The sequence below is a fragment of the Pholis gunnellus genome (genome assembly GCF_910591455.1).
Source record: "Pholis gunnellus genome assembly, chromosome: 17".
Classification (NCBI taxonomy): domain Eukaryota; kingdom Metazoa; phylum Chordata; class Actinopteri; order Perciformes; family Pholidae; genus Pholis; species Pholis gunnellus.
In genome coordinates this window covers 16,588,274-16,616,105 of record NC_136544.1, presented here as the reverse complement: position 1 = coordinate 16,616,105, position 27,832 = coordinate 16,588,274, and the positions used below count along the sequence as shown (strand labels likewise).

General features: G+C 42.7%; 4 protein-coding genes across 6 annotated transcripts; all 4 read right to left on the bottom strand.

The window, feature by feature from the left end:
* Positions 1-1,335: 1,335 nt before the first annotated feature.
* LOC306710008 (hsp90 co-chaperone Cdc37) lies at positions 1,336-5,270 on the bottom strand. The gene is made up of 8 exons (XM_079178371.1): positions 4,913-5,270; positions 4,172-4,453; positions 3,720-3,825; positions 3,523-3,638; positions 3,314-3,436; positions 2,599-2,781; positions 2,437-2,508; positions 1,336-2,313 (listed from the first exon to the last, which is right to left on the bottom strand). Exons 1-8 carry the CDS (start codon positions 5,018-5,020, stop codon positions 2,173-2,175), a joined length of 1,131 nt encoding a protein of 376 aa, XP_079034497.1. The 5' UTR covers positions 5,021-5,270; the 3' UTR covers positions 1,336-2,172.
* Positions 5,271-7,482: 2,212 nt separating this feature from the next.
* Positions 7,483-10,543, bottom strand: LOC306709668 (vascular cell adhesion protein 1-like). The gene is made up of 5 exons (XM_079177907.1): positions 10,369-10,543; positions 9,620-9,886; positions 8,393-8,725; positions 8,045-8,299; positions 7,483-7,973 (listed from the first exon to the last, which is right to left on the bottom strand). Exons 1-5 carry the CDS (start codon positions 10,418-10,420, stop codon positions 7,966-7,968), a joined length of 915 nt encoding a protein of 304 aa, XP_079034033.1. The 5' UTR covers positions 10,421-10,543; the 3' UTR covers positions 7,483-7,965.
* Positions 10,424-16,310, bottom strand: LOC306709667 (intercellular adhesion molecule 4-like). 3 transcript variants are annotated; one of them, XM_079177905.1, is made up of 6 exons: positions 16,172-16,310; positions 15,382-15,654; positions 14,957-15,283; positions 14,572-14,829; positions 14,160-14,317; positions 10,424-10,545 (listed from the first exon to the last, which is right to left on the bottom strand). In XM_079177905.1, exons 1-5 carry the CDS (start codon positions 16,212-16,214, stop codon positions 14,160-14,162), a joined length of 1,059 nt encoding a protein of 352 aa, XP_079034031.1. In that variant the 5' UTR covers positions 16,215-16,310; the 3' UTR covers positions 10,424-10,545. The 3 variants fall into 3 exon arrangements, with proteins under 3 accessions (XP_079034031.1, XP_079034030.1, XP_079034032.1); XM_079177904.1 differs by lacking the exon at positions 10,424-10,545 and having other exon boundaries at positions 12,282-14,317; XM_079177906.1 differs by lacking the exons at positions 10,424-10,545; positions 14,160-14,317 and adding an exon at positions 14,329-14,472.
* Positions 16,311-16,939: 629 nt separating this feature from the next.
* LOC306709916 (hemicentin-1-like) lies at positions 16,940-27,601 on the bottom strand. Its single transcript, XM_079178233.1, has 11 exons — positions 27,509-27,601; positions 25,545-25,820; positions 25,147-25,473; positions 24,331-24,564; positions 23,372-23,599; positions 23,022-23,285; positions 20,906-21,172; positions 20,643-20,804; positions 20,123-20,341; positions 19,757-19,999; positions 16,940-18,513 (listed from the first exon to the last, which is right to left on the bottom strand). The coding sequence occupies exons 1-11, from the start codon at positions 27,564-27,566 to the stop codon at positions 18,311-18,313; spliced, it is 2,481 nt and encodes an 826-aa protein (XP_079034359.1). The 5' UTR covers positions 27,567-27,601; the 3' UTR covers positions 16,940-18,310.
* Positions 27,602-27,832: the final 231 nt, after the last annotated feature.

Here is a 27,832-nt window from a genome sequence, read left to right as displayed (position 1 = left end):
CTGCGAGCGGCGACGAGTTGTTCCTGAAACTCACGTGGCCGCGCCCTCGGGCAGTCGTGCGCGTCAAACGCACACACGGGCTGACCTTTCAAAATAAACGTCGAGGATAAAAGTTAAGGACTGTACAATTTTGGCCTCGCTCCATTTATTTGACAACTAGTTACTAGTTCCTCTGCAGATTAATATTACATAAAAACATATATGATACATTTGTAAAAATGTACTCAACATATATACACAAAGAGTGAACATTATATATAGTATAGATTATATTATATATAAATGTCAGAATACTTTGCTTTTACATGTTGTAATGCACTGTCAATGTGACCACAGCAGACCTTTTCATTGCATTCATTTTGCCTTAATAAGATGATAACAGGTGTAATAAATGAACAGTAACGGATCCACCTGCGATTAGTCTGCAATGAGCTGTAATGATTTAAGAATGGAATGAGTCCATATAAACGATACACTTTGATGAATTATCATTATTCACCAACCATCATAAAACAAAAACCACAAACAGGCCTTCAGGAAGCAGGTTCATCCAGTTGTCATGCTGTGTTGTAGGTCCACAGTTCTTCACTAGATGTCATCATTTCATCATTTCAACTGGACACTTTTCTTCATGAGCGTCTGCGGTCTGATGTCCGGTGTCAATTTCAGGACATCTGTAGCCACCTTGGTCAGTGTCATGTCAAAGTTTAATGGTGGTTGTTCTGCCTTTCATCGGGTCCTTCGCAATAAAATCATCTCAAACTAAAGCTTGGAATAAGAAGCCACACTAGCTTCTGTCAGCTGGCTTGTTTAGCAGAGACGGGGACTTGGACTAAAGTCTCGCACACAGAGATTTGAGACTTGACCTGGTCCCTGAAAGACCTGACACTTGATTTTGGGCTCAAAAAAGTGATTTGTGAGCATCTTGTGAGCTAGAGGGACGTGTTAAATTACAGTAGATTATCTTGAGACCCAGAGTAATTATAATAGGGTTGTATGCTGTCATTGAAAAATAGGTTACGGTTATTATTGCATGCTTATGTAAAAGTATAAAGGTTAAGGTTGCCTACCCCTGCTTTAAAGGAACATTTTGATATTACATCGCAATAGCCTGTTTAAAGTGATCATACAGCAACCAACCGGTTACTGCTGACACCTTATTCCAAGAGATAAAGGAGTGATGAAACAGTGAACGCTTTGAATTCCTCAGATATTGTTGTGTCAGGTGCTGAGGAACCATAAGAGACGTGACCTGGACACAAAACAGACTTGGGAGCATCTTTGGTATTTGGTGGTATCCAACATGGTCAAACAACGCCTTTGTTTAAGCTGTTTTACTTAATATTTGTTTATTTTTATGTCAGCTCTGGCACTTTCAAAATAAAAGCATCAACAGTGAAAGTGTAGAATGCAACCACGCCTATCTAGGACTGTAAGGACTTGTGTTTAGTATCGGTTGTGTCTTTTCCTGTTTAAGGTGCACTGTGATGTGCCAGAGGCCACATCATATTTACCCACACTGAGTGTATGTAACTCTTCGTTAGAAAACCATACTCCATGTTTAAACAGCTCATTCTCTTATGACTACCTATTCAATCCTATTTTATGATTTGAAAAGAAAGGCACCCACACCTCGAGTTTCCAGACAAAACAACAACACCCGAGTTTTGAATAGTTGGATATAATTCAACCATTAGTTAAGCAAGTTTGTAGAAAATGTCACTTCTGGGAAATAACCAGCTGAATACATTGGTCGCGAAAGCCTTAAAAGTCAAACAAAACAAATCACAAATTTGGTAAACCCTTCCATTCAATTCAGTAAATGCACAACCTGAAAATGTCTGGAACATTTTTAACCATACGACAGCACAAGTGAAGCAGGCCGGCTCTCCCACACAGACCGACAGGTGCATACGAGTACATGGAAGAATACAGCCGACGTCCAAACAAATAAAAGTCCTAAACACGAGCAGCGGGTTCTTTTTCCGAGCAGGAGTTACTGATGAGACGGAGTTGTGCAGATAGCTGAACACTAATACCTCAAGTCTCAGTTTAGCATTTAACAGAAGTTATATCATTGTTCCATGATTGGCAAACTAGTCATACACATTGTGGGGGCGCAATACAGTAGGTAGGTACATTGCGGAAAACATATCACGGGATCAATGTTGGTCATTCCTTCTTCGGTTCTTCGGGCTCCTGTTTCACCTCCTCGTAGGTACCGTCTTCCTCTTTCTCATCCCCGTCGTCTGTCTTGGAGTTGGGCACCCAGAGGCCCGATTCTATGCACTTCTTCATGTGAACCTTCGCCTCCTAAATCATTCAAACAATCACATTTAGAACGGACTCAAAGTAGGTCGAAAAATACTCATAACTATACATTTACATATGATCCCCAGCAGAAATAAGACTGCAGGCTTCAACAAGGGAACCTACCGTCGGGTCCATTTTGCTAATAACTTCTTGTAACATCTGGATGTTTTTATCATCAAAGCATTTCTGCATCTCCTGCAATTAAGAAGAGATTTTTTTTTAGGCACTTTATAACCCAACAACATAACCTGAAGGCAGAGTGCCGAGGCTTCTTGAAGAACTTACAACTGGCAGGGACTCATACACATCCACCGGATCGAGTCCTCCGGGTCCCAGGCGCTTCTGTCGCTCCTCTTCCTCGTATTCCTTCATGGCCTTCTCCATGCGGATCTTCGCCCGGCCCCGAACCCGCTCCTTAAATGAGTCCAGCTCGTCGTTGAAAGCATCCTGGTACTGCTGATCTGCGGTCTGTGAGTCAAAATGAGCATTCAAATTAGCATTTGTATTAATTGTGATGTTTCAAAGACAGGAATCTTTTGAGGAACTCAGGAACTTAAGAGAGCATCTTAACGCGGCGTGAACATCTTGTTTTTGCTGATCTACAGCGGTTTAACTTCTCATCCTGCTGCTAGGTGTTGTCTGAGGCTGAGCAGGATGGACATCTTCAACCAGAGAGGGCAGCAAAACAAGTCTTCTTTTCCACCTCATCCTTTCAACTGCAGGAACACTCACAGGCACTAGGAACCTTTTGGGGAACTCATTGTGTTTTGACCTCAGGGACCATGTTCTAAACTGAGTTATGGGAATATTTTACCCCTTAAACAAGGCTCTGGTCGGGAGGTAGTACTTTCTGAAAGCACAGGAACATTCCCGGTGGGGTCTAAAGGATGACGATCGCTGATTGGTCAAACACACACATCTCGCTTCAACTCATGGACTGCTTCGTTCGTAAAACAAGCACTCTAGTACTGATTTTGGACAAAGAGAAATCATTTATCACCTTGATCTTTGCAAAGAATTGCCGAAAGCAGCCGCGGGGGTCCACCTTGAGGCTTTTGGCCAACTCTAGAATGAACTGCATGACGATGGTCTGATGAGCCACTTGCTCCATCAATGAGTGTTTCTGCAAAGAGAAGAATAAAGAACGTGAATAAAGAGTATCTCGTAGTTTCGGCCCACAAAAACACATCCTCCTGTCGTCGTCTTTACCTCCTCCACTTCCAGGTCGATGCACATGAGGACCAGATAGTTGGCGGTCTCTTCACACACTAGATCAGAGTTGTCAGAGAGGTACTTCTGGCTGTCGTCCCAACGTCGCATCATGCCTGTAGTGAAGACAGCAGTGAATCTACTTTCCTATAATACTCTGCAACATGCATGGATGAATGGACGTCAATAATCTTCACCAAAATGTTTGATCTGCTTCTCGTTTTTCTCCACAAAGGTTTTGTGCTTTCGCTCCTTGTCTTCTTCGGTCTCTTCAGCAGAGTCAGGTTTGAGATTGACAACGCTCTGTGGAGGGAAATGTTTAAAGATTAGTATCAGGAAGTCAGAAGAAGAGTCAGAGATGAGTACATTATGAAGCCACGGACACAAAGACAAACTACAGAAGCAATGAACGGTTCAACGACAGGAGCTCATAAAGTGGTTTTAGAAGTAAAATCAAAACCAATTTTGAAGTGCAGCGCATCAGATTGCTGCAAATGTGACGCTTGTTTTTGTAGCATAGAACATGCAAATGATCATGACAGTGGAAGCCACGTATAGTGATCCCGTCTGTCCCGATCAAACTGATCACTACAAGCGGCGGCAGGCGGCGACCCCCCCCCCCCCCCCCCCCCTCCCTTATCTGCCTCACCTTGCTGAAACCCTCCTTGCTGAGCGTGTCGACGTTCCACGGCATCTTCTTCTCTTCCCGGTTATGTTCCGTCGACTTCTTCTCCCAATCCCGCTCCTCCTTTTTCAGCTTCTTCTCCTCGGCCTGGGCTTTGCTCAGCTCTGCTTTGGCGTCATCGGTCGATGAAATAGTCAGCTCTTGTATTTTCTTCTGTGCCTCTGACAGCTTACGCCGACATTCGACATGTGCCTTTTTCAAGTCTTCGCCTTTTTTCTCAAAATCTTCCATTCGCTCCACACGAGCCTGAAGAGCAAATATGAATACAGTCACATATCAGTCCCAACAACAGGTGCAGAAGCAGGTGGTAGAAGGCGGAGGATGGCCACCAAAAATAACTTACTATATTTCAATCTAAATGTAATTAGAGGATAAACCACTTCAGATGCACCAGCTCGTTATAGGGGGGACCTCAGGCACTAAACATGGAAGTTAACAAAGATTTAAGCACATAAATCATGATTATAATAAAAATAGAGAAAAGTAAAGATCCTAAAATGCATCCTTGTGGTTCACCCTTCAACAGTTTAAAGTGAGGGATCTTAATCTTCAAGTGAACAGCAACCTGAAAGCTGGAGAGTTGTTAACCACTCCACTGTGATTATCTCATCACTGGTACACAGCCCCACAGTGAGCACAGGAAACACTGACCAGCTAAAGGTTACAGTACAGTGTGTATATGTATATATATATTTAAACGTGTACCTGGTGTCTCCATCTGAAGAGGCTGGGTGTGTCGATGTTGGGGTGGATGTCATCTTCATCGTCTGACACCTCGATGTGGTCCCACACGCTGTAGTCTATTCTCGACATGACGTTAGAGCCTCACAGCGTTAGCTCCGGAGATGACTCGGCTAACGTTAAGTTAGTGCGCTAAACGAGGAGAACCGGGACCTCCGACCAACGAAAGGCAGATAACACACAAACTACGCACTTTACCCGGATACGTGTGTTAGTCTTCGGCCGGCTGTGTTCTTGCCCAGATAAACTTCGATAGACCGACCTACAGCGGGCTAGCGAGAAACGGCTTCAGATTTTCTAGAAAGAATTGCTGCTGCAAATTTCCGTTTGACGTCAGTGCGTCATTACGTCACACGGACGTAGGACACCGGAAGACAGAAAAGATGAGCTTTTGTTTTTCTGCATCGGTGGCTGTGGATTTGCCTGAATCAACCGTTTATTAACATAACAAACATTAATTAATTCAACATATGTAATCTATCTTTGTAATTATTAAAAATATAATCATTTAAGTTGTTTTTATCATCTTTTTTCTATGTGAGTGTTTTCCAAAACCTCCATATATATATATGCAGTAATAGGCCTATAATTAAACTAATGCAGTAATAGGCCTATAACTAAAGTTCACCATTCTATCAAAAACGAATCACTGTTATTTTACCTCCATCTGTTTCTCTTTTTATTATATTCCGCTGTTTAAACTTCAATTATTTTAAATTTGCGTTTGAACTGCTTCAGGGTGCAATAATAAATATTGTACTGTGTGCAATGTGTAGTCTGATTCATGCAAATGTGTAAATGAAATACTTGTGAATGCAGTGTATATTTATAGTTTTATTAGACATTTGAAAGAAAGTCAATTTGGCCTCTTTCCTCAAGTTTATTGATTTTAATTTGTTTTGGAAATGTGGCTGTTGAAAATAACTCTTTAAGGACAGCACATTGACCAATAAATAATGAAACGGTACATCGGCAAGTCAAGCAAGCACGGGCTTCTTTCTAATACATGAGGGGCCCGGGCCTGGCATACAGCCATCACACAGAGAACGTCACTGGAGAAGAGACAGATGTACCCTACAGTCTATCTAATGGAAACTAATTCAGTAGACACAGAGCTCAATGCTGATCAAACCTAGAGAAACAGTGTTTCATGGACATGATGAGGTGTTACATTCCCTGTCCAGATAAGCTAAGTTTGATGTCTGCAAAGCTGAAATAGCTTTTTTTTCCTTTAAAAATCCAAACTCAATGTATTGCTAAATTATCTTCTTGTGTTGAGCAAATCTTTATCTACAGTCTTTGGGTCTAACCAGCCAAATAATCTAAATCTCCTGTGTGGGTTCACCATGAGTGTGCAGGGCCTCTAACAAGTCACATCTGCAATATGTCTCAGTAGCTCAGTGCTGACATGCACGAACATACTTCGTTTCATACTTCATCACAGGGTGTGGACACAATGACATGAAAAGACACAGAAAATGATTCCCTTTTGATAAATACATTTTTCATCTTACACTGTAATGCTTGATGTTGTGCCACAGAAGAGTGACGTTTTGGATTGTCAAATACAGGTGTAGATAATAACATATACTATGGGCTGTTTGTGTGCCAACTGTAGGATCTATAGCACTAATGTGCCTTTCTGCAATGACATGTGAAGATGTCTGCTACACAACTAAGTAAGACCTGCACTGTTAGTCAATGAAACATTGATACAATGTCCCTTTCCTCCATTGTTCCCATCAACAGCTACGGGCTAAAGGGAGCTATGTGTTACTTTTGCTCTCCGTGGGTTTGGAGTCCTTGAACCCGGAGCAGCAGATGGAGGTTCCCGCCTGAGACTCGCAGCAACGCCGCATGTCCCTGATCACGTCCGCACACATGCTCTCCACGTATCTGTGAGCTGCAGAACGAGGACCACAGAGAGGGGAGAGGGGAGGGGGGGGGGTTAGCTAAACGACACATGCAGGATTTGCTACAGCAACATCTTTGAAGTGACTGCTGTATGTACCTTGTAGACACTTTTGTATTGCGCATGCTTGCTTTTGACACGGGTCTTTCTGTGGCATACCTGAAGGGGAACAGAGAGGGACAGTGTTCAGAAGTGTGTCAATAAACATCGGGCACTGCGTCACTGCGGACCGACTCCCACCTGTATCGATCAATCGATCAGGACAGTTGTTGAGGTCTCAGATTAGAGGTCGTCTGCTGCTGGTGTTAGCCGCGGAGCTAACGCTACTTCCTCCTGCGACTGCGAGGCAATGTTTTGATCACGTGACGTGCCGATAGCCAATGAAGTCATCTCTTTAAGAAAATGCAGCAGCGACATCTGGTGGCGCGAGGTGAGTACAGCACGAATGGCACATATGAATAAATATTGTCTTGTTGTTGTTAGTTTTTAATACAACCCCCCTAATATAAACCTGATAACTGCAACCAAAATAATAATTACAAATGCATTTAATTTTAAAATACAAACAAAATTAATGCAATTTAATGTAATTATAATATAATAAAGTAAACAAGTGAGAAAACATTATTTTACTTTTATTAATAAAGATAAGAAAATCAAGAAACAGTTCATATTTACAGTAATGGCCTGCTGATCTTTAACATTCGGAATTAAATTGCCAGCAAACAATTATGATAATGTAGTCATCATTGCTAAATCAAGAGTAGCTACCATAATGTTACAAGATAATTTCATTAATATGAAAATAATTCTAGAAAAATAGAAACTAGGGACAGGGTATCACAAAGGAACTATATCAACAATCTATCGCACGGAAAACATGTTAAAATACTGACAAATTAAATGACAGTTACCAAACATAGTATATTCAAATATATATATATATTTTTAAATGAAATCTAATTCTGTCTGACAGCAAGATCCTCATAAATATCTGTTGAGTCATTGTCATTTCCGTCTCCAAAGCTGCAGCAGTAAAATCCGCTTAGTTAGAATCCTTGTATGTCCAATGTGGTCATCTGATCCAATCTCAAGATGTCTGGTTTCAAACACCTGAGTAGAAGCACAAGATTAGGACGCGGTGTAAAGAGACAACATGTGCACCTCAGAGTCCCCTCATTTACCTTTGGTCTTGGCTTTGACAACGAACTGCTTGCTCTTCTTCTCCAGTGTGTTGGAGGCAGTGCAGGTGTAGGTCCCTGGGAGCAGTGAGGGGGAGGTGAGAGCCGCTTCATCCTCCATCCTCTCCTCATTGGGATTGGAGGATTGCCAGCTGTACACGGGTGTGGGGTTTCCTGTGGCCGTGCAGTTCAAGGTAATTTCAGCCCCCACTACAGGGTCCAAAACCTCGGGTTCGGGACTGAGGAACGTCGGGGGAACTACAGCAAACATCACAGGGGTTAGATGCACCATGGTCAATATTTTAAACACATGAGAACTCGTTTTCTTTTTAGTTTAGCTTCATGACTTACAGTACACAGAGGCATTAAGAGGCTCCGAGGTCACAGTCGGAGGCGGTCGTGGTCCCTCTGGTCCGAGCTCCAGCTCCGCTACGCACCTGTACTGTGCTCCATTCTCGGCTTTGGTTGGTGTGACCATGAGGACGGAGGACACTTGGACAGGCGAGGAAGATGTGAGTTCGGTGAAGGAGCGGTTGTAAACCTCAGTCTGGCCCTTGTACCACCTCAGGGTGAGGTACTGGACCGGAGCGATGTTCTGAACTTCACAGAGCAGCTGGTACTCTTTGCCCTCCACCATGGGGCCGGTGTGGTTCACAGGCCGGATGGAGACGCTATCTGGGGTCTCTAAATGAATAATACACACAGTTCATGTCAAACAGGTTTGAGTCATCCATTTCTACACTGTGTATCAAAACTAGGGATGCACCGACACTGACACGGATATCTGGCCGATACTGACTCAAATAGCTGGATCAGGTGTCGGTGACAATGGGGTCAATCTATTTAATTTAATTCTGCATTGTTATACGGTATACAGTCACACAGTCACACAGTCTATTGGTTTTGTGTTGAGGGACACAAATTGTCAGATTTTTTTCGTATCACTTGGACCTTTTTTTGGGACATTAGTATGTTAGAAAACAAAAGTTAGGTTTAAGCAACAAAAACAGTTAGTTACATGTAGAAAAATGTCACAAATGTTAGATTCAGGCAACAAAACCACAACACTTTGGGACACAAGGGGACGATATGGCACTCGGCTTGTGGTGAAGTGAGCTAAAAAAATACATTTGAAAAACTCTCCAGAAACCATGACCTACTTACTCAAGATAATCCACAGACCTGTTGTTTTTTTAATCGGGGTTGAAATATAACTTTAAATGTTAACCAATGTGTTGCTGCATTAAAAGAAATTACACTTGAACTGTTCATTTTGAAGATTTTTTACCAAGTTGCAGGTGCACGATTTAATATTTTAATAATACTTAATAACAATTCTGTACATTTATATTGTATTTATTTGTTACATTTTGTTTTACAAAGTTCTGAAAGCTATTTTTGAGTCTGATGTTGTTTCTCACATGAAAGAATGACCCCAGTCTCTTCCACACAGAGAGGCACACAGCTTATTATTATTATTGTATGGATCGGTACTCGGTAGCCACAGGTATGGGTCTAGATATCGGGACTGAACAAGTCGGATCGGTGCATCTCTGAATAAAGCTGGAGTTAACTCACTGTAGAGGACCAGGTTGAGTTTCTCCTCACACTGTCGGGGGGCCGTGAAAAACACCCCGTAACAGATGGGCTCCTCGATCCAGTCGATGAGGCTGTCCACCTTCCACTGGACCGACAGCTCCTGCTGAGTGTGAGCGGCGCTGATGGCCGATTCCCAGCCGAGGACACGAACCGGGCGAGTGGCTTCACAGCTGACTGACACCGGCTCCCCAAAGCCCACCACGACCCGGGAGGGCTTGAGGATCAGGGAGCAGCCTTCACCTGACACTGAAACACACGGCAGCAGTCATCATCATCATCCTCATAATCTCCTTCCTTCAAATTGTGGCACTTTCAATTTTAGTACAAAAGCGAGCTTCAGCTGTTATGTAACCCCGTTAACAAACACACACAGAAAATCACATCGGGGAATGCCTAAAATACGCCTGTATATAATAATTCATTTATCAGTTATTTCTATTTATTGCAACAAAATGTGTGGCCTATTTAATCTGTAAAGAATCAGACCTAACTTCTAATTATATTTGTAGAATATAGTGAAGCCATGCAAAGACAAACAGGCATATTTTATGCTGCAACGATCTACAACAGTGCTTTAAAGGACAAATAAACCAAAGCGTTATCTTATTATTAAAGGTCTGGTCGTCCTCATATCACCGACTAAAGGTCAGTTTGCCTGCTACACCACATTTTTTTCACAAGCCCCTCTCATAATCTGTCAACAAGTGAGAGAAACAAATAGATCTTACCTAAGTGAAACATGCAAAGCGTCAGGATCCATTTGAGAAAGTTGATTCCCATGTTATTTTCTGCACTGAGCCGTCGATGGAGGAGAGAGAGAGAGAGAGAAAATTCCAACTTGAACAAGCTTGGCAACTCTGCAGGGAACTATGTTGGAACAAAAGGGCCCCCTTCATCTCAGCTGACTTTGGGAGGGGGGGAGGGATGGGGGTGTAAAGGGAGAGAGGGAAATTTAACAGGTGGCAGGCCTTTTGAAAAACACAGCTGATCCTTTGCACTGCTCTGGTCTTCAGGAAATCAGGACGTAAGACGAATACATTCTCCATTTTCAGTATCCAAGCACATGTAGAATAATTGAGATGTACCATTCATGCACACTCCTGAGGTTCAGGCAACTAACCTTTGTGGTTAGGTTCAGGGACAGATCATGTTTTGGGTTAAACTAAATCTTTTTCGGCAACTTCTCCCGTGTGCAGAATTCAGAGCAAGTTCAACTCAAACTACCTCTGAAGCCCAAACGTCTCTTCACTGAAATACTCGTGTAAATATAAATCTGGTCTTCGTTATTATCTATTATATTGAGTCGATGGTTGCTCTTCTTTGGAATACTCTCTACATTACAGCCTTAAGTGTGACCATGTTATGCTTTAAACCATCTGCTATAGTCTGCTGTGTGGTTCTGCTTGCATGCTGGTCTCCTGTTGCTCCTGAACTCTTTGTGGAGTCCCAGCAGGCAGGAGTGTTGGTGCAGCATGTAGCTTGTAAGTCTCACACTGTGACCAGAATGCTACACAGCGTAACCGCTCTGACCGCGACTGCAGAGCAAGGAATCGATTATTTGGGGGGGGGGGGGTATTCATGGTGAGCACAGCCGGGTTATCTCAATGTACAGATTCATGCTCGAATATGATGCTCTCTCTTCAACAAAACATATGTTCAGCTCTATAATAAAACTTATTCAACTCCACGACAAATTGAGCAATATCCACCCTGCCAGGTTGTTATGGCAACACAGTCTGAGCATACACAAACAGCTTTTTGGCAAAAAGCTGTTGTGCTTGAGAATGAACATAAAGAACATGGCTTCATATGGGCAGGACAACAAATGCTCTCCTTTACATTCACTTTGTGCAGGACTAATTAGTATGGCAGCCTCAGCACGGTATGTAAGGCAGGTTGAAAGAGGGAGAGAGAGAGGGGGTGGAGAGAGAGAGGGAGGGAGAGAGGGAGGGGGAGAGAGGGAGGGAGTGAGAGAAAGAGAGAGGGAGAGAGGGAGGGGGAGAGAGGGAAGGAGTGAGAGAAAGAGAGGGAAGGGGAGAGAGAGAGGGGGAGAGAGGGATAGAGGGAGAGAGAAAGAAAGAGAGGGAAGGAGAGAGAGAGGGGGATGGAGAGAGAGGGGAGAGAGAGGGAGGGAGAGATTAATGAAAGACGCTGGTTTGAGCGCCTCGATCAGTATTCTGTTGAAGGATGATCACTGACAGAGAAGTTGACACAAGCTGCTCATGCAGAAAAGACATCAACACTTTAAAACACGTTCTCTTACTCCAACTCTACTTTCTCAATTAAGGGGAGAAACTTGAGTAGAGCAAAACATTCAGATATCACCATAAAACTCCAGTTGATTTGTTGTATTAAAGAAAGGATAAGGTGAATAAGGTAAAAAAAAAAAAGGAACTCATAGATGTCACCATGAAACTTCTACAGTCTATTACTGACATTAAGACAATTCTTTTTTGTTTTACAAGTTTTCTGAGACGTTAGTTTTAAATATGCTAATGAGGCATCTAATGGTAACTTTGGGTGAATTTAGGAGAAATCTGCAGACGCAAATAGACAAAAAAATAAACACCATAATGTGTATTTTGGATGTTATCGTCCTAGTCTGAAGACATGTGATGGAAGCAAAGTATCTCAAAAGTGATCAGTGTATGAAAAACAATGTTTTTATAGTATCTCCGCTTAATTCATCTTTCACAAGAACAAAGGTTTACAAATGGAAATCACTGTGCACGTTCTTTTACTGGTACATCAGACAGGATTTAGTGGCTCACATTCAGGTCATTGTCAATAAGACCAAACTCATATCAAATTGTAGGCACATCACAGAATTGGCATGGTCAGTCTTTTCAGTGCAAAAAAAGAAATGAAACATTCCAGAGCTGTACCATCGCATATTAAAAAGATTATTTGGTAACATTTTTACAGAACATGAATTTATTCATACAATAATAAAAACTAATACAAACTAGCAGTATCAACATTGTACCCCATTGTAGTGTTCAAAGCACTCTCAAGTAATTACTGTATCGTAGTGTCTTGAAAGTATGCGGAGAGAAACTGAATCTAAATATACCTGAGTGGATTAAAAACAACTTAGGTTTCACCTGAAAAACGTGGACGTGTGCGGCTTTGCAGAATGAAAAGAAACAAGGCTAGAACTCCAGCAAAAAAGCCCCAATATGTCTGTCATCATAAATCATCAGACAGTTTTACAAGTAATAAAAACAGAGTTGTTTCAGAGCGCAGCTACTGACTGACCAAAGGCACACAAGACATTCACTTTTTGGCCACTTGGGGGCAGAAGAATGGACAAACCCACTGGGCCTGACCTATTAAGGCTTTAAATCCTACACATATTCTGCTTTCAGCTTGGTTTTAGTCTGTACAGTCCTTAGAAAAATGTTAGTTTTCACATGTTCAAAAGCACATCCCCATCTCGTCCCTTTGGTAGCCGTGAAGTTTATCAGAACTGATCGACTGAACTATACAGAAGGCCATAAACCCAAAACATGGGAGCTAAAATATGCCCTCTTTACAGAGTCGGTGTTGATGCTCTCCGGTTCAAAGGTGATTAGATTCAGTCAGTGCGTCTGCATGCACCGAAGTAACCGGCTTACAGTCAGCTTGTTACACGAGGACATGCAGGTCGCTGTGACAGCAGAGCGGTGGGATGAGAGGAGAGGTAACAACATGTACCGATGACAGCCCCGTTTCCTAAATGTTACGTTCCCACACAATCAAACTGCATTGTGAATTACGCTTCAAGGAAAACATTTTTTGTTGTGGATTACGTTTGCTTTTGATGAATCACAAATAAGTTTCAAATTGGAAATAAGTCGGTGTGGTTTGTGTCATGAGACTCGGGCTTTCACCCAGGAGGCTGCTATTTGTGTCGCATATGAACTCAGTACTTTTGCTGTGTTTTTGTTTTGTTTTATTTAACTTTCACAGTCATTTTAAGCCAGACCATGATGCTTTTTACTAAACTTAAGCAAGTAATTTTGCATTGTTTTCTACTTTGTTTCAATTTACGTTAACTGCATGTTTTAAACTGCAACCGGGAGAAAATACGTCTCCATCAGAAACGTAATTTAGATTGCAATTTAGTTTTATAGGAACCAGGTTGACTGATGTATATAGAAAATAATTCCATATAAAGTCAGACTGAAACTGAAACTAACACAACGTAGCCTCTGGAGCTCTGAACGTGCAGGTCTACGACACTTCCAAAATAAGGTGAGGGGTCGGGGAGTAATCTGATTACTGACCTGCAGTCCGATCGACTGCATAACCCAATTTCTTGAGTGAATGTAAATGTACCGTTTGTTAATACAACATGATTAGCTAAACTAATGGGATTATGCAACAGCGACCAAACATGAGCAGCAGTCCACCAACTGAGCATGCAGAACAGGCTTTTAAAAGACGTCATTCTCATAAGTTCATCAAAGCCCCCAAAATAAAACACGCTATTTTCATTGTAAAGCCATGCAATATTGAATTTAAAAAAAAGTCAAACTCATATGGGTCCCGATGAGGTGGGCCGTCCTTTGAGATAGCCGCCTTGGCTGAAAGAAAATGTGCCATTAGGTGTCAACAAAAGAAGACCGCCAATGAAGATCACCACTCCCAGGAAGACAAATCCTCCAACCAAGGCTGCGAAGGTTGTGCGATTCCCTGCGGGAGACGGGAGAGTTTTTGTTACATCCTCGCTTTCTCTCAGCTCACCTGTTCAGGGTTTTTCTGTTTGTGATAAACCACACATGCCAAAACAACGATTAAAGCTAAGAACACAGCCATTAAAATCCCAGCAGTGGTTCCAGTGTGACTACCTGATGGAAAATAGAATGAAGGAATTATAGAATAATCAACACGGCACGACATTAATGGAGCAGAACAAGATGAGGATGACTTTTATAACAATATCTTACTTGTAGCTTCGGTGACAGTGAAATATTTGGCCTTGGAGCCCTGGCTGTTAGACGCTGTGCACCTATAGATGCCCGGAAGCTGAATGGACGGGGCCAAAGTGGATTGGTTCTCGCTTTGATTGGTCTGTTGTATGGGGTGTGGGAACTGCCAGCTGTAAACCGGCGTTGGTTTTCCTGCAGCAGCGCAATCTAAAATGAATTTCCTGCGAGCCGGGAGCTCTAGTGTCACATTTCTGGGCTGCATGAAGGTCGGTGAGTCTGAGGAAATGAGAAAATTACAATCAAAAACAAAGAATAATTCAAACGCAATCAGAGAAAGGCGAAACACACCCAATGTCCTCTACCAACTTGTGACGGTAAACTCAAGATGCCATTCAAGACGTACACAGCACAATCACGTCACGTGACTCCGACTTGGTGGTGGTCAGATTTGGTACAGGTCCCCAGAAGTCCAGCTGTGCTTCACACCAGATTTGAGTTCCGTCATCACCTCTTTGGGCCGTCAGGTTGAAGACAGACGTCTCGTTGACTGGAGATAGACTGGAGCCGTCAAACCTCTCCGTGTAGAGGATGGTATCTCCTTTGTGCCAGTGCACAGAGAGGTTGCTCACTGGTGCCACATTAACAATGTCACACTGTATGCTGTACTGGTCGCCCTCGACCAGGGGGCCCTTTAGACTTGGCTGAGAGATGGACACCCTGTCCGGCGTTTCTGCACACACAAAAATAATAAAATCCAACATCAGACGTATCGACTGATCCAAATCTACCAGGAGTCTGCTCGGCCACGTCAAGGTAAAGGATACTTACTGTAAACGGTGACTGGAAGCGTATCTAAACACTGACCCTCAGTGACACGATTAATGTAGCAGATCGGTCCCATGTTCCAGTCTCTCACAGACTCTATCGTGATGTTAACATAAGAGAGGCCAGTAGTCTTTGCGGTGCCGTAAATAGTCTCCAAGCCCATCGACTCTATCTGGTCAAATGATGAGCTGCAGTTGACCGAGAAGGAGTCTCCAAATCTCACCACAACGCTCGGGGGGCTCATCTGGATGGGACAGGACGAGCTCACGGGCTGCCCTGGAGGTACACACAGCGTATCACAGCTTACAGCACAAGAAGCTTCAGCAAAACACAGTTTTAAACGTCATTGTTGGATTGGATGGGACACTTTGACTGGTTTACAGAGTGTTCACCAGTTTAAAACAGCAGTTCAATGATTACACATATTCATAGTAAATATATAACTAAGGCTAAATGCATGTTTGTTGCTTTTCCTTGAGCCTGAAGATCCTTCATAACAATCATATATGTTCAGGTTAACTACAAATCCCATGTATTGTGTGCTGCTGCTGCTCTCTTGTGCACGAATGGGATTTGGGATAAAGACTTGCAGATGATCTACAAAAACATGAGTTCATATTGATCGCCGCCAGTGAGAACAGCAAACCGATAACCATCAGGTTTGAGCAACATGTATCCGGCAAAAGGGCGTCGACGCTGTAACGTTCAGACTGTTGACACTCATTGAAGTGTGACATCACTTGTAACGTTAATGAATTAAAAAAGCGAAGCGAACACGACAGGAAATAGTTACCTGCACACGCTATAACGCCGCTCAATAGGAAGAACCACCTCATGATGTGGACGGCGTGTTAACAACAAACACCTTTACGACTTTATATGGTCCGAGCTACAGACTCCTCTGCAGCTGCAGTACTTTTCCTTTCACCTGGAGACCGAGAAAGTCCCGACAGAAACGCGATATCTGTGAGGCGTTCACGCGCTCCTCGTAAACTCGTTCCCACAACACCCACGCCTAGGAAGTCACATCCAGCAACTGAAATATCAACTCCTCCCTTTCCCAAATGGAAAGAAGTTCTCGGGTACTTTCTGTGATTGCCGTATTTCCGACGGCACCGGAAGGCAGCATGCATACAGTCCAGTTTATAAACCCTGCTGGTTGTAGTTAACAGCACCCTCCCGAGGAGCAGGACCATCAGGGGACAAGGAGTAGGGCTGGACGGGTCTCTCTCTTGTGTGGTGCCAAATAGGCCCATTGATCAAACCTGTCTGCTGGATGGGAATCAGAATTTTTGCCTTGATGTTTTTGGTGCATACAATAAACAAGATATACTACGAGGAAACAAAAATACAGGCAAATTACTGCAAAAGTCGACTTAAATAGAAAGATTCCCTCAAGAAATTAATCTAAATTCTGTGCTTCGATGTGGATTTACCAGGCAAGAAGTTTATTAGCAGCACATTAATATAGTCTTGTGTTTCAGATCTAACATTAATGCACGTCAGACATATTCAGGCCTGCTGTAAGGTAAAAAAAACAACAACAAAGCAATCAGTTTGAATAGCCACGATTTTTAATACTAAAATACAGTTTTACATCAGTCTCAAATATTTACAGCTGTATTCACAAATGTGTTACAATGTCTTCATGTCCCCAACATTCGAGATAGGACTTAAACTCCCCCTAAACATTTGCAACGTTTACCACCTGTCTGCAGTCCATTTAACACTAAGTTGTTCCATCTTCTCATAAATAAATAAGGATTTTCATTTACATTAAATGTCCTCCTGAATATGCAGTTCTGATAGGCCTTCATACAAAAGCATAAAACTGTGGGACAAGACCATTTGTCCCATAAGGCCGGAGCTACAAACCCAGAAAGAAGTGCAAAGAATAGTGAAGGGCTCCATGAAAAGTATGCCCGAGTCACAGTGTCCACGGACTGAGCAGAGCCGCTCTCCTTCTTCACAGAGTCCATGTCACACCTTCAGAGAGGCCAGACGCGCTGCACTTCCTGTTAGTGCGACTGTTAAAACCAGAGCAGTTTCTCAAATCATGTTCGCTGTGTAGAAATAAGAACATACAGAGATCTAAGGTTGAGAGAATATTAAGGGGGCATAATAGAAACTCAAGCATTGAATGAACGAAAAAATCCATATTAAATATAGAGTGCTGCAGGGATGACTCATTTTTGTAGGCCAACAGGACGTTAGCGTCACACTGAAATGTTTCCATTCCACTTCCATTCCTGCAGAAAAATGTAATCTGTGGCAAACAAACTTTTATGATCCTTTTATGGTTTGTTCAGTAAGATAATCTTCACAAATGACGACCGCTTTCGTAATTTTTGAAGCGTGAATGCAATCGCCAGAAGCAAAACATCTGACGTTATAACTCTATAAGCGAACTACAGCAAGGTCACATGACTTCACGTCGTCACCACCACGTGAGCTAAAGGACGGCTCGTGTTCCAGGGATGACGATTAGTAGTCTCATTTACTTCAGCTACTTGTTAGCAAACGCCTTTTTTATGACTTGTAAAAGCTTCAAAATTCTTCGAGATGAGAAAACCGGAAGAGCAAAAATGCTGACTCATTCCTGCAGCGCTCTATTATCTTTGTGCTCATGAAATTATATCAAAACAGTTTCTCTGGCCTTTCAGAGTTAAAGTTTAAGTCCCTGCTCCTCCTCGTCTTTCTGTCCAGTGAAAACAGGTCAAATCCAGTAGTAAATATAAAATGGCACATCTCAAGCCGAGGTTGCTCATTCCTATAATAAGATTATTCCATGAAAAGGTAAAATACTGTTTCATGTGTGACGACAGATGCGAGGATGTCAGAGTGGCTCGGGCTTCGTGGTTTGTGGTGGCAGAGAGATGCAGCTCATTCAGAGTGGTCAGCGATCCATCCCGGGCTCTCCTCAGATGTCCTGCTAAGACAGTTTGGTCATAGGAAACTGCATGTCCCAGCCGTTGTGGGCTACGTTGCTACTGGGGGCGTCCAGTTTGGGGTTCTTAAGGCTGTAACGGCGCATCTTGGTGTTCTTGTAGTAGATCGAGTAGATGAAGAGGAAGACGACGGAGATGGCGACTACTGTGACAGCCACGAATCCGGCTATGAGGGGGAGGTAGTCCTCTGTGAAGAAATCAACACGGGCAGCATGTTAATGTTTAGGAATGTTTGAGAATGTCAAAATAAACTGATGTCATGCTTCTTTACATTTATGTGAACTTTCAGTCCTAAAATTCAGTTCTTTTGATTTTCTATTGCAGCATCAATGAAGATGAACTTTACTATTTGGATGCAAATCATTAAAAAGGTTTCTAATTATCTCCGTATCATTTTAACATATGACTTATGATCAGACAGTCAGTTGAAGGCTACTTGTGTCTGTGTAATAAAAACAATGAAGCCCCTCTTATTATAACATCTGACAACAGAAAACAAGTCCCTGTATAAAAAGAAGCTTTTTCAACAAAACTTACCGAAACCTCCAACCTTTCCAGCGGCCTGTTTGTTTCTGTCTTTGTACGCAAAACCGCTCAAAGAAATCACGCAGCGCCGCTTTGAAATAAATTGATATTGCTGGATAGAATCCTCCTCGCAGCAGTTTGTCTCCGCTTCTTAAAGGAATACTTCACCCGTAAAAACGACCATTTGAACATTAATTACTTACCCCATGTTACCTTGAATTCTTGAAGAAAATATTGTTTCAAAGAACAGAAAAGTCTTGATGAATTGAAGTAACTGGGGGTCGAGTTTAACAAACGCAAAACTAAATAAAAGCACTCGCAACTTTGCTAAAAACCTGCCGACAAGCTCCTGTCTGCTACTCGTCTGTGCACGTCCGAAGTGTTTTAGATAGTGAGGTTTTTAGTAGAGACGCATGTGTTTGTGAAGTAGAGAGCAGACAACGAGATAAATGGCACCTGGATTATAATGCGCGAGTTGTGCGTGAGTTTGTAGTCGGACGTTTTGATGTAGTTTTGCCGTTTTTTGACGAAGCCCCCATTTATTTACAATTCATCAAGACTTTTCTCACTTTTTTGATTCTTCGTACAACGTGGAGGCAGGTTTTCTTCAGGAATTAAAAGGTAACACGAGGTGAGTATTTAATATACAAATGGTCATTCCTTGGGTAAAGTATTCCCTTTCTACTTAAAAGGAGATATATTTAGGCTGCCCAGAGCACAGTTAATTCCTTACAGCGTTTGTATAAAGGCGAGCAGAGCAGAGTGTATATTTAAAGCAAGACATCTGTTTCCACCACTGGGGCACTTTGTATATTTAGAAAAGAGTTCCATTTGACATTTTTGCAGGAAGACGTGTCTATTTTCTTCTAAAAATGCTCAAAGCTGTTTAGATTGAGCGTTGTTACCTTTTAAAATCACGTTGACCTTGTGGTAGATGGAATCAACCTCATTGGTGGCGTTGCAGCTGTAGACGCCGGGCTCGGACACGATGAGCATGTCTCCGGACACGTGGGGAAATTTTTCCGGGCTGTAGAGCCACTGGATCTTCGGAGGCGGGTTACCGTCGGCTTCACAGACCAGCTCCTCAGGATAACCTCTGAACACGGGGATCGTCTTTGGAAGCTTTGTGGTATTAATGACGGGCTTATCTGTTGAGATATAAAGCAGTGTAAGCACTAGTTTTACAATGTCCCACTGTCAGGACAACAACCAGCTCTTTCTTATTACTGCAGCAGTGTGCTGTCTACACGATAGTGTAAGTGTGATCTCACAGTAGACGGTGACGTTGAGAGGACTGGACATCATGTTCGGAGGAGGCCGCGGCCCCGCAGGTCCGAGATCCAACTCAGCCTCACATCTGAACTCTGCTCCGGTGTCGTTTCTGTTCAGGGTGACGCTGATGGTGGACGACACGTTCAGCGGGGAGCGGACGACACTCAGGTCACAGTTTGTGTCGTTCTCAGGCAGGCAGCCGGTCACTCGCAGGGGGCCTGATGGACAAATTTACATTTTGGAGTTTTTGGTGTTACATTTTACTGGTTTAATGAGCCATAGCAGATTAAAAAAAGGAAATTAGGATAACAATTAACATTAACTTCAAATGTTCACACTGCATTTGATCTTATCTGCAGTTTATCATCTCAATGAATGAACAGTCCCAATGTGTCTTCCATAATTGTTCCTTTTATCGGATGCTGGATATTTATTACATGTCTGTTGGTGCTGTATTGCTTTGAGCACCGGTGGATCTCACAGTAAAAGGTAGACCTGGTGTTAAGAAAGACCCCTCACCTTTGCTACGTGGCTCGAAGGTTTCATTCCCTCGGTACCAGCGCACAACGACGCTTCCTGCAGGAGCGACGCCGGTAACGTCACACCGCAGCTGGAACGCTCTCTCCTCCACCGCTGAGCTCAGGTTATCCACAGGACGGATGGAGACGCTGTCCGGTGTTTCTGAAGAGATGGAGGGGGGGGGGGGAATAAATAATCAGCATAGTTCCAACATCTGAGAAACACACGATGACAGTGCGAGTACAAAAGTTAGAAACACATACTGTAGAGGGTGAAGTTTAAACGTTTCTGGCATGGTCCTGTGACTTTAAACGTCGCAGTGCAAACAGGCTCCAGGTCCCAGTCTTCAGGGGCGTAAGGAAGCCAAGTTGCGTTAGTTGTGGCGCTCTGCCCAACATGCCAGTATACGTCACTGAGATGTGTGGAGTCACTGGGTGTTGCCGTGCATGTCGCCCGCTGCAGGCCTCTGCCCTTGTACGGCACCACCATCCTGTCTGGAGTTATCTCGATGGGGCATTCTGGGCTGGCACCTGTGGAGCGGAGAGAGAGAGGGGGGGGCACGAGAAATATTATTCTCCGGTCAACATATACACATAGTCCGTTATCTTAACACAACATGTTCCTCATCCAAATGGCGGGGAAATGGTGAACAAAAGCTGTGTCTAAGGACGCAACAGGAAAAGCCGCAGGAAGGATACACCCCCTCCCTTTAGGAAAGTCTGCACTTGCAGCCCACCATTCTTTGGGCTGGAATTTAACTGTAACATCAATACCTCAGTTGAATGCGTCACATTCCACCAAGCCCATTCCCAGCTAACAGTAACCCCAACTCAGAAAAGATAGGTGATAATACACTCAGGATGTGAGGGGGCTTAAACTTTAGATTAGATAAACACAACACTCACCAATAATCAGACCACCAGAGTACTATTATCCCACCAGCATTCACACACTAACAGTTGTGTCCATTCAAAGCACATGTAGCTCATACAACACACTCTGAACTTCCTCCTGACTTCATTAAACTTTACTGTGTTGCTTTAAATTGCCTCCCCATCATCACTCAGCACGCTACATAAACAGACCTTTGTTCCTTAAAAGGTCAATTCGCCCAAACGAGCCGTTTCAGTCTCACACAAAAGAAAACATGAGGTCCAGCCTCTCAACTCACTCGGTCCTGTCCCGTTACACAGCGACAGCAGCTGTACGGTCAAGAGGACTGAAAGCAGACGAAGAGAGTTCAAAACATCCATTGAAGTCGCGTTAAAGTTTGTCCCCGGCGGCAGCTGTCGACCTTCTTCTGTTACACCCAGCGCCTCTTGAGGTTTCTCCTGCTTCCTTCCTCTCCTCGGCTACATGGGACTTGTTGACTTTTTGGGGAGAAAGCTAAGCTAAAGCTACGGCTGCAACACAGAACAGCTCCCAGCGAGTCTCCACTACATCACCGGGGAGGAAACGGCCCTCCCCCCGACACACACACACACGCACACACACTCACACATCACCGCCAGCACTCACACCCTCTGAGACTATAAATGTCGCTATCGTTGGGCCAGTTGGACTCAAGTCAGACGTTAGGCCGGGGACCGTTATATGAAGCCAATTCACCAAATAAACCTGTATAGACTGTATATAAGAAGGGTTATAACCTAAGATAACTATTTATTTAATTTATCCAAAAGAACCATTGTGTCTAGAAAGAGCGTCTATGTCAATTTGTGATGTGAATCTATAGAAATTATGCACTTAAGTGCTTAATTAATCAATTTTAGAAAATGTATAAAGTTTGTTTTTGAGAGGTGTAGGGATGAGGAAGGGGCCTTGTCTCTCTTGGGACTGTTGTTGATATTGTTATGGTTTTGTTATTACCTGTTACTACTACTATTATGTTTTAAATTCAAAAGTAAAAAAATATAGACAGACAGACAGACGGTGGTGGAATATCGGGGCCAGAGTCCCCATAATATTATTACAGGATCCCCTTGTCAAGCGAGTTTAGGTGTCTTGGTGGAAAATGAAAAATTTGGTGAAGTTTCATTGGAGACTTTGGTTTGAGGTGAAATCTACTGTCTTGTTAAATGCTTTATTCCATGACTTTAAACACGTTTTTTGTTCTGTATCGGTGCGTCATTGAGTTCTTGAAGGGGAGTTAATTTTCCTTTTCCTATAAAGTTTGGTCATGCCTATTCAACAGCACACTTTTTTTATTATAAAAGTAATAAGAGTGAGTATTAGAAGTCAGGTCATTTTAAAATCACATCACACATACTCTCATATTTCAACAACAATCCACAGTACTGCATCCCCCAGTTGGACTGTAGTAAGCAGACATACGAGCTCTTTAAATCAGTGCTGCTGATCACATTGTATTGACCCTACCTTTCACTGTGACTCTGGCTGTTTTAGAGACATTTCCTCTGTCGTTCGAGGCGTGACATGTGTAGGAGCCCGTGTTGTATGCAGTGGCATTGTGGATTTGCAGACGGGACACTCCATCTTCATTATGCACATTCACATTGGTGGTCTGGTAATAATTCCATGAATATTGTGGTCGTGGGTTGCCCGTCGAGGAGCACTTCAGCCACACGAAAGAACCAACGTCAACTTCAGAGTCCTCAAGCTCAACTATCTGTGATGGTGGGTCTGGAGACAGCAATGAAAACAGGTCAGAGAAACTCAGGTCAGATGACTCGTGCTGACAGTAGATATTTAGGATTAAAATAACCCACATATGACATTGATATCCACGGTGTGGTTGACGCTTGACAGAGTGCTTGAAGCGTTGATCGAGTACTGCCCTGAGTCGTCTCTTGTTAGGTTCTCTGGAAGTTCCACCTCCTCGCCATCTTTGTACCAGGTGATCTCAGGTTTCGGAAAGCCCTTCACAACGCAGGTGAGGTTGTGAGGAGCGTACTCCACTGCTGTGTAAGTGTGTGGACACGTTACCTCTGGTCCATCTGAGAGCAAAAACACAAAACACTGTATTTTAGACTTACACTGGAGCAGCAATACATAACAATACATACACCTTTTCATGATACTTTATATTTATATTATAATAAAATAACACTGCCCATTCTGCAAAAGCCCTACTGTGGTTTAATTCGTAAGCATTTTTTGGACGCTACGCCATGCGGACAGTAGGAGCTGGGGATTGAACTGCCAACCTTGTGGTTTTGGTTAAAGGACGACTGCTTTACTTACTGAGCCCCATCTAGTGGTGAGGTCGCAGATTGCAGCTCACCGAATACCTCTCCGCTCACCCCTCTCTTTTCAAGCGTGACAGAGAACTATGGTGGCCTCAAAAGGACGTCTCTAGGGTCAGTGTTTGGTTTGTCCATTCTGGGCTACTGTAGAAACATGATGGTGCAACACTGCAGACTCCGTGTAAGGGTATAAAATGCTCTTTCTAAGGTTAAGAAAACACATCGATACTTAGTTTCAGGTGATTATACACCAATAAAAATGTAGTTATGAATATTGTATATTGCATTTCTGTCAATAGATCCCGTGCACCATGCACCTGCTGTAGCATCCTATTATAGCCACATTCTGTTTGCGCATCAAGGTATTTGCAAATACAAATACTAAAAAAAAAGAATACAGAACAAATCCTGGCGATGTGACAACAAGGTTATGAGCCTGTGTAAAATATCCTCATGCTCTTGTTTGTGCTGATGACACTCACACAATACATGAACCAACAGTTCCTTCCGGATGATGGTGGCGCCCTGATCAGCATTAATGGTGTACCGGCCGGCATCGCTCCTGCTCAGAGGGATAGCTGGGTTGGTGGTCTGGTTGTTTTTCAGCCAGCTGACGTTGGGACTGGGATGTCCTGTCACATGGCATCCGCTCTCCAATGTTTCTCCTTCCCGTAACTCCAGTATGTCCAGTGAAATACATTGCACATCTGGTCCAACTAGACAGAAGCAAACACAGCAGCAATTCATACTACTATTGTACGTTTTTATTAAGCAGATGAAGTGACGTAAATGAGGCAATAGAACCGACTGAAATATTGGTGTTTTGTCCTCTTAGACGAGTATGAAAGATAATTTACTGCTGGTTTTGTCCGACTAACCGCCTGACACCCAAAGAAATTCTGTTTATTCATAGTATATTATTATATAGTTTACAAATAGTAGATTTACAAACTGAAACTGTCAAATGTTTGTCACTACGTTTTGACAAATTACTTGCACGATTATCAAAATAGTTTGATTGACTAATCGCGTAATCTTAATTTGATGTTATTCATTCTATTTCATCTTTTATCTTATTTTTTATCTTATTTCATCAAGTTTTCTATCTTATTTTTCATAATTATGTAATTCTGTCAGTAGTAGTAGTAGTCGTAGTAGTATTTGTATTATTATCGCTATTAATAAGAATAATCATCAAATAAGCAGCGCCAGTGAAAAACAGCATAGAAAAATGTAAAATTCAAACTGACCATTTTAGGTACATTTCAGACTGGCGAGTACACACATGATGTACTCACAGTGAACTGTAATTTGAAACTCTTGTGAAGATGCGTTAAGTTGAGGTCCTTCTGGCATCAGGTCCAGATGTGCCTCACATCTGAACGTGACTCCGTCGTCTTGTCTGGTCGGTGTGACGCTCCATGAAGATGACTGATTCACTGGTTCCTTACTGGGATTGTCAAAGGGGTCTTCAAAGACCATCGCATCTCCTTTGTACCACAGTACAGTGAGATTTTGAACAGGTGCTATATCGTGGATGTCACAGGTGAGGTTATATGTCTCTCCTTCATTCATCACACCACCTGGACCGCTGCTGGAGCGGACACTGATGGTTTCTGGGAATGCTGGAGAAAAAGAGGAGGCTATCAGACACATTCGTATAATTCCGATCCTCTGCAAAATAAGCAGGACTTACTGTAAAGTACAACTGTTGGGTTCTGGAGACACTGTTCAAAATTGCTGCCCGTTGATGGGTTGATGAAGCATGACGGAGAGGCAGTCCAGTCAGTGAGGCTCGCCACGGTCCAGGCCAGATGGGTGACATTCAATAACCCCGTGCCTCCTCGTGAAGCCTCCCAGCCCATCCCTTCAAAGAGGCTCTCCGATGTGCTGCAGTTGACTGAGACCGAGTCCCCATATCTCACCACCACACTGGGGGGGCTCAACTCAATGGGACAGGAGGCATGCACACCTGCAGCACGGAGTACATGACATGTTGCGTATTTGCGTAGATGCCACAAGAGAAGCATTCCACTGGGTTTCAATTGCCGGCAAATTGATAATAACCTTTCATAGAAGATATCATAGAAACCATTGTGTGAGGATACGTGTGTCTTCAGTAAGGTCATTAAAACATAAAGGAGCAAGATCACAGACTTTGTAGGTTTTTTTGCATCACTTTGAAGTTGTTTTGTCTATTTGTACTTCATTTTAGTCTCTGTGAGGTTGTCTTTGGTAGGCCGGTTCAGTAATCCATCCATGGTTTTGAGAGCATGTCCCCTGGATGTCTCCTTTCTCTTACTTTGTCAGCAAATTAAAAGTGTCCCGACCATCAGAGAGTGTATGTGTCTCCGTTTCTTTGGTATAATTGTTTCTTTAACTGAACTCCATGTCACCACTGTTGGGCTGGAGCTGTTTCCTGTTACCAGTATTGTCAATGAATGTGTTCATTGTAAGACAAAGGAGGACTAATGAGTGTTTATCACTCACCAAAATAGCGACCTGTAAGTACAATGTTTTATTCATCACTGTAGTTACGTAATAAACAGTTCAAAAGTGAACTCCAAGTAAGCACTACTTTATAAAACCCGTCATCTCTATAATAATGCTAGTTCTCCTCAAGCATTCTGTCTATGGTTAACTACGGTGCAATGTTTCAGAGGACACATCTAGTAGTGCACTCTGGAAAAATTTCATTTTCACTTTTTCTTTCGCACAATAAGTCAGAACTGGTTAGCAGAGGACTTCCTTGTCCTGCAATGGTGCTTTCCTCAAATCGTCCTGATTAACTACTTTGTTCCAACTTAAATAACTAAAAAACAATGAATTACAATCACATATAGCTTTAACAAAAGCATATCAGATTCATATATTTGAACAATTATTAATGTGACTTTTTTATTTTGATCTGGTGACAGAATGTCAGACAAATGCACAACGTTTTGGAAAATAAAGAAAAAAACAATATGGAATTTAATCAGCAATGTGATCAAGTCAATCAGATAATGAACCAGATCTTTAAGAATGGGACGTTTGCACTTAAGGTGAAAAATATTCTCATCCACATATTCCTTTAAATCATGTCAACAATCAACAGGGCCTGCAGATTGAGGAACACTGTTACATAAAAAGGCTTATCTTGTGAGTAATCTTTAAATGACAGTTACCTAACACCGCTCATTTCAGGGCATTAATTAGGGGGTCTGCTTTAATCATAGAAACTGCTGTTTTCCCCCTGATGGACTCAAAGGTTTATAATGTTCTCTTGAAATGTATTGAGAGATCATTCAATGTTTCAGATTAAAACACATGACTTTCTTATAGCCTTGGAGAAACTTCTTTCTTTGTTTGTTTGTTTTCTCTCGATGCGCCATGAGTTAACAGTCCCTTTCTTTCCACATGGTACCGCTCCCCTCTGCTCGTAACAAAGTTCTGCCCCGATTGTGAAATGCAATACTTTCACCTGCAGCTAGTTTATTGTTGATGACTCTTGGTTGATTAAACCGAGGCTCATACAACGTTTTCACATAGTCAGCAAATATCATATAGAGTTTCTCTTTAAGTTTCTGTTGAATAACAAGACACACATACACACATACACACATATACATCATATACATCATATACATCATACACATCATACACATCATACAGACCTACCTGTCACACTGAGCAGGAACCCCAAAAAGAGTCCAACAAAGGATGTGCTTTCACTCATTTGATTTGAACAACGTCCCTTCTGTCGTTTATTGCAGCTCTGCTCGGCTTCTCCTCTGGAGCTGCAGGCTGTCCGGGTCTGTAGTAACCAACCAAGTAGGAGAGAGAAGTACACCCAACACACTCTGAGGGGGTTATGCTCTCTCTCTCTCTCTCTCTCTCTCTCTCTCTCTCTCTCCCTCTCCCCCTCCCCTCTCTCTCTCTCTGTCTCTCTATCTTTGCCTTTCTGTACGGTCGCTGGTGGTTTGAGTTTGCGTGGGCTTTTTA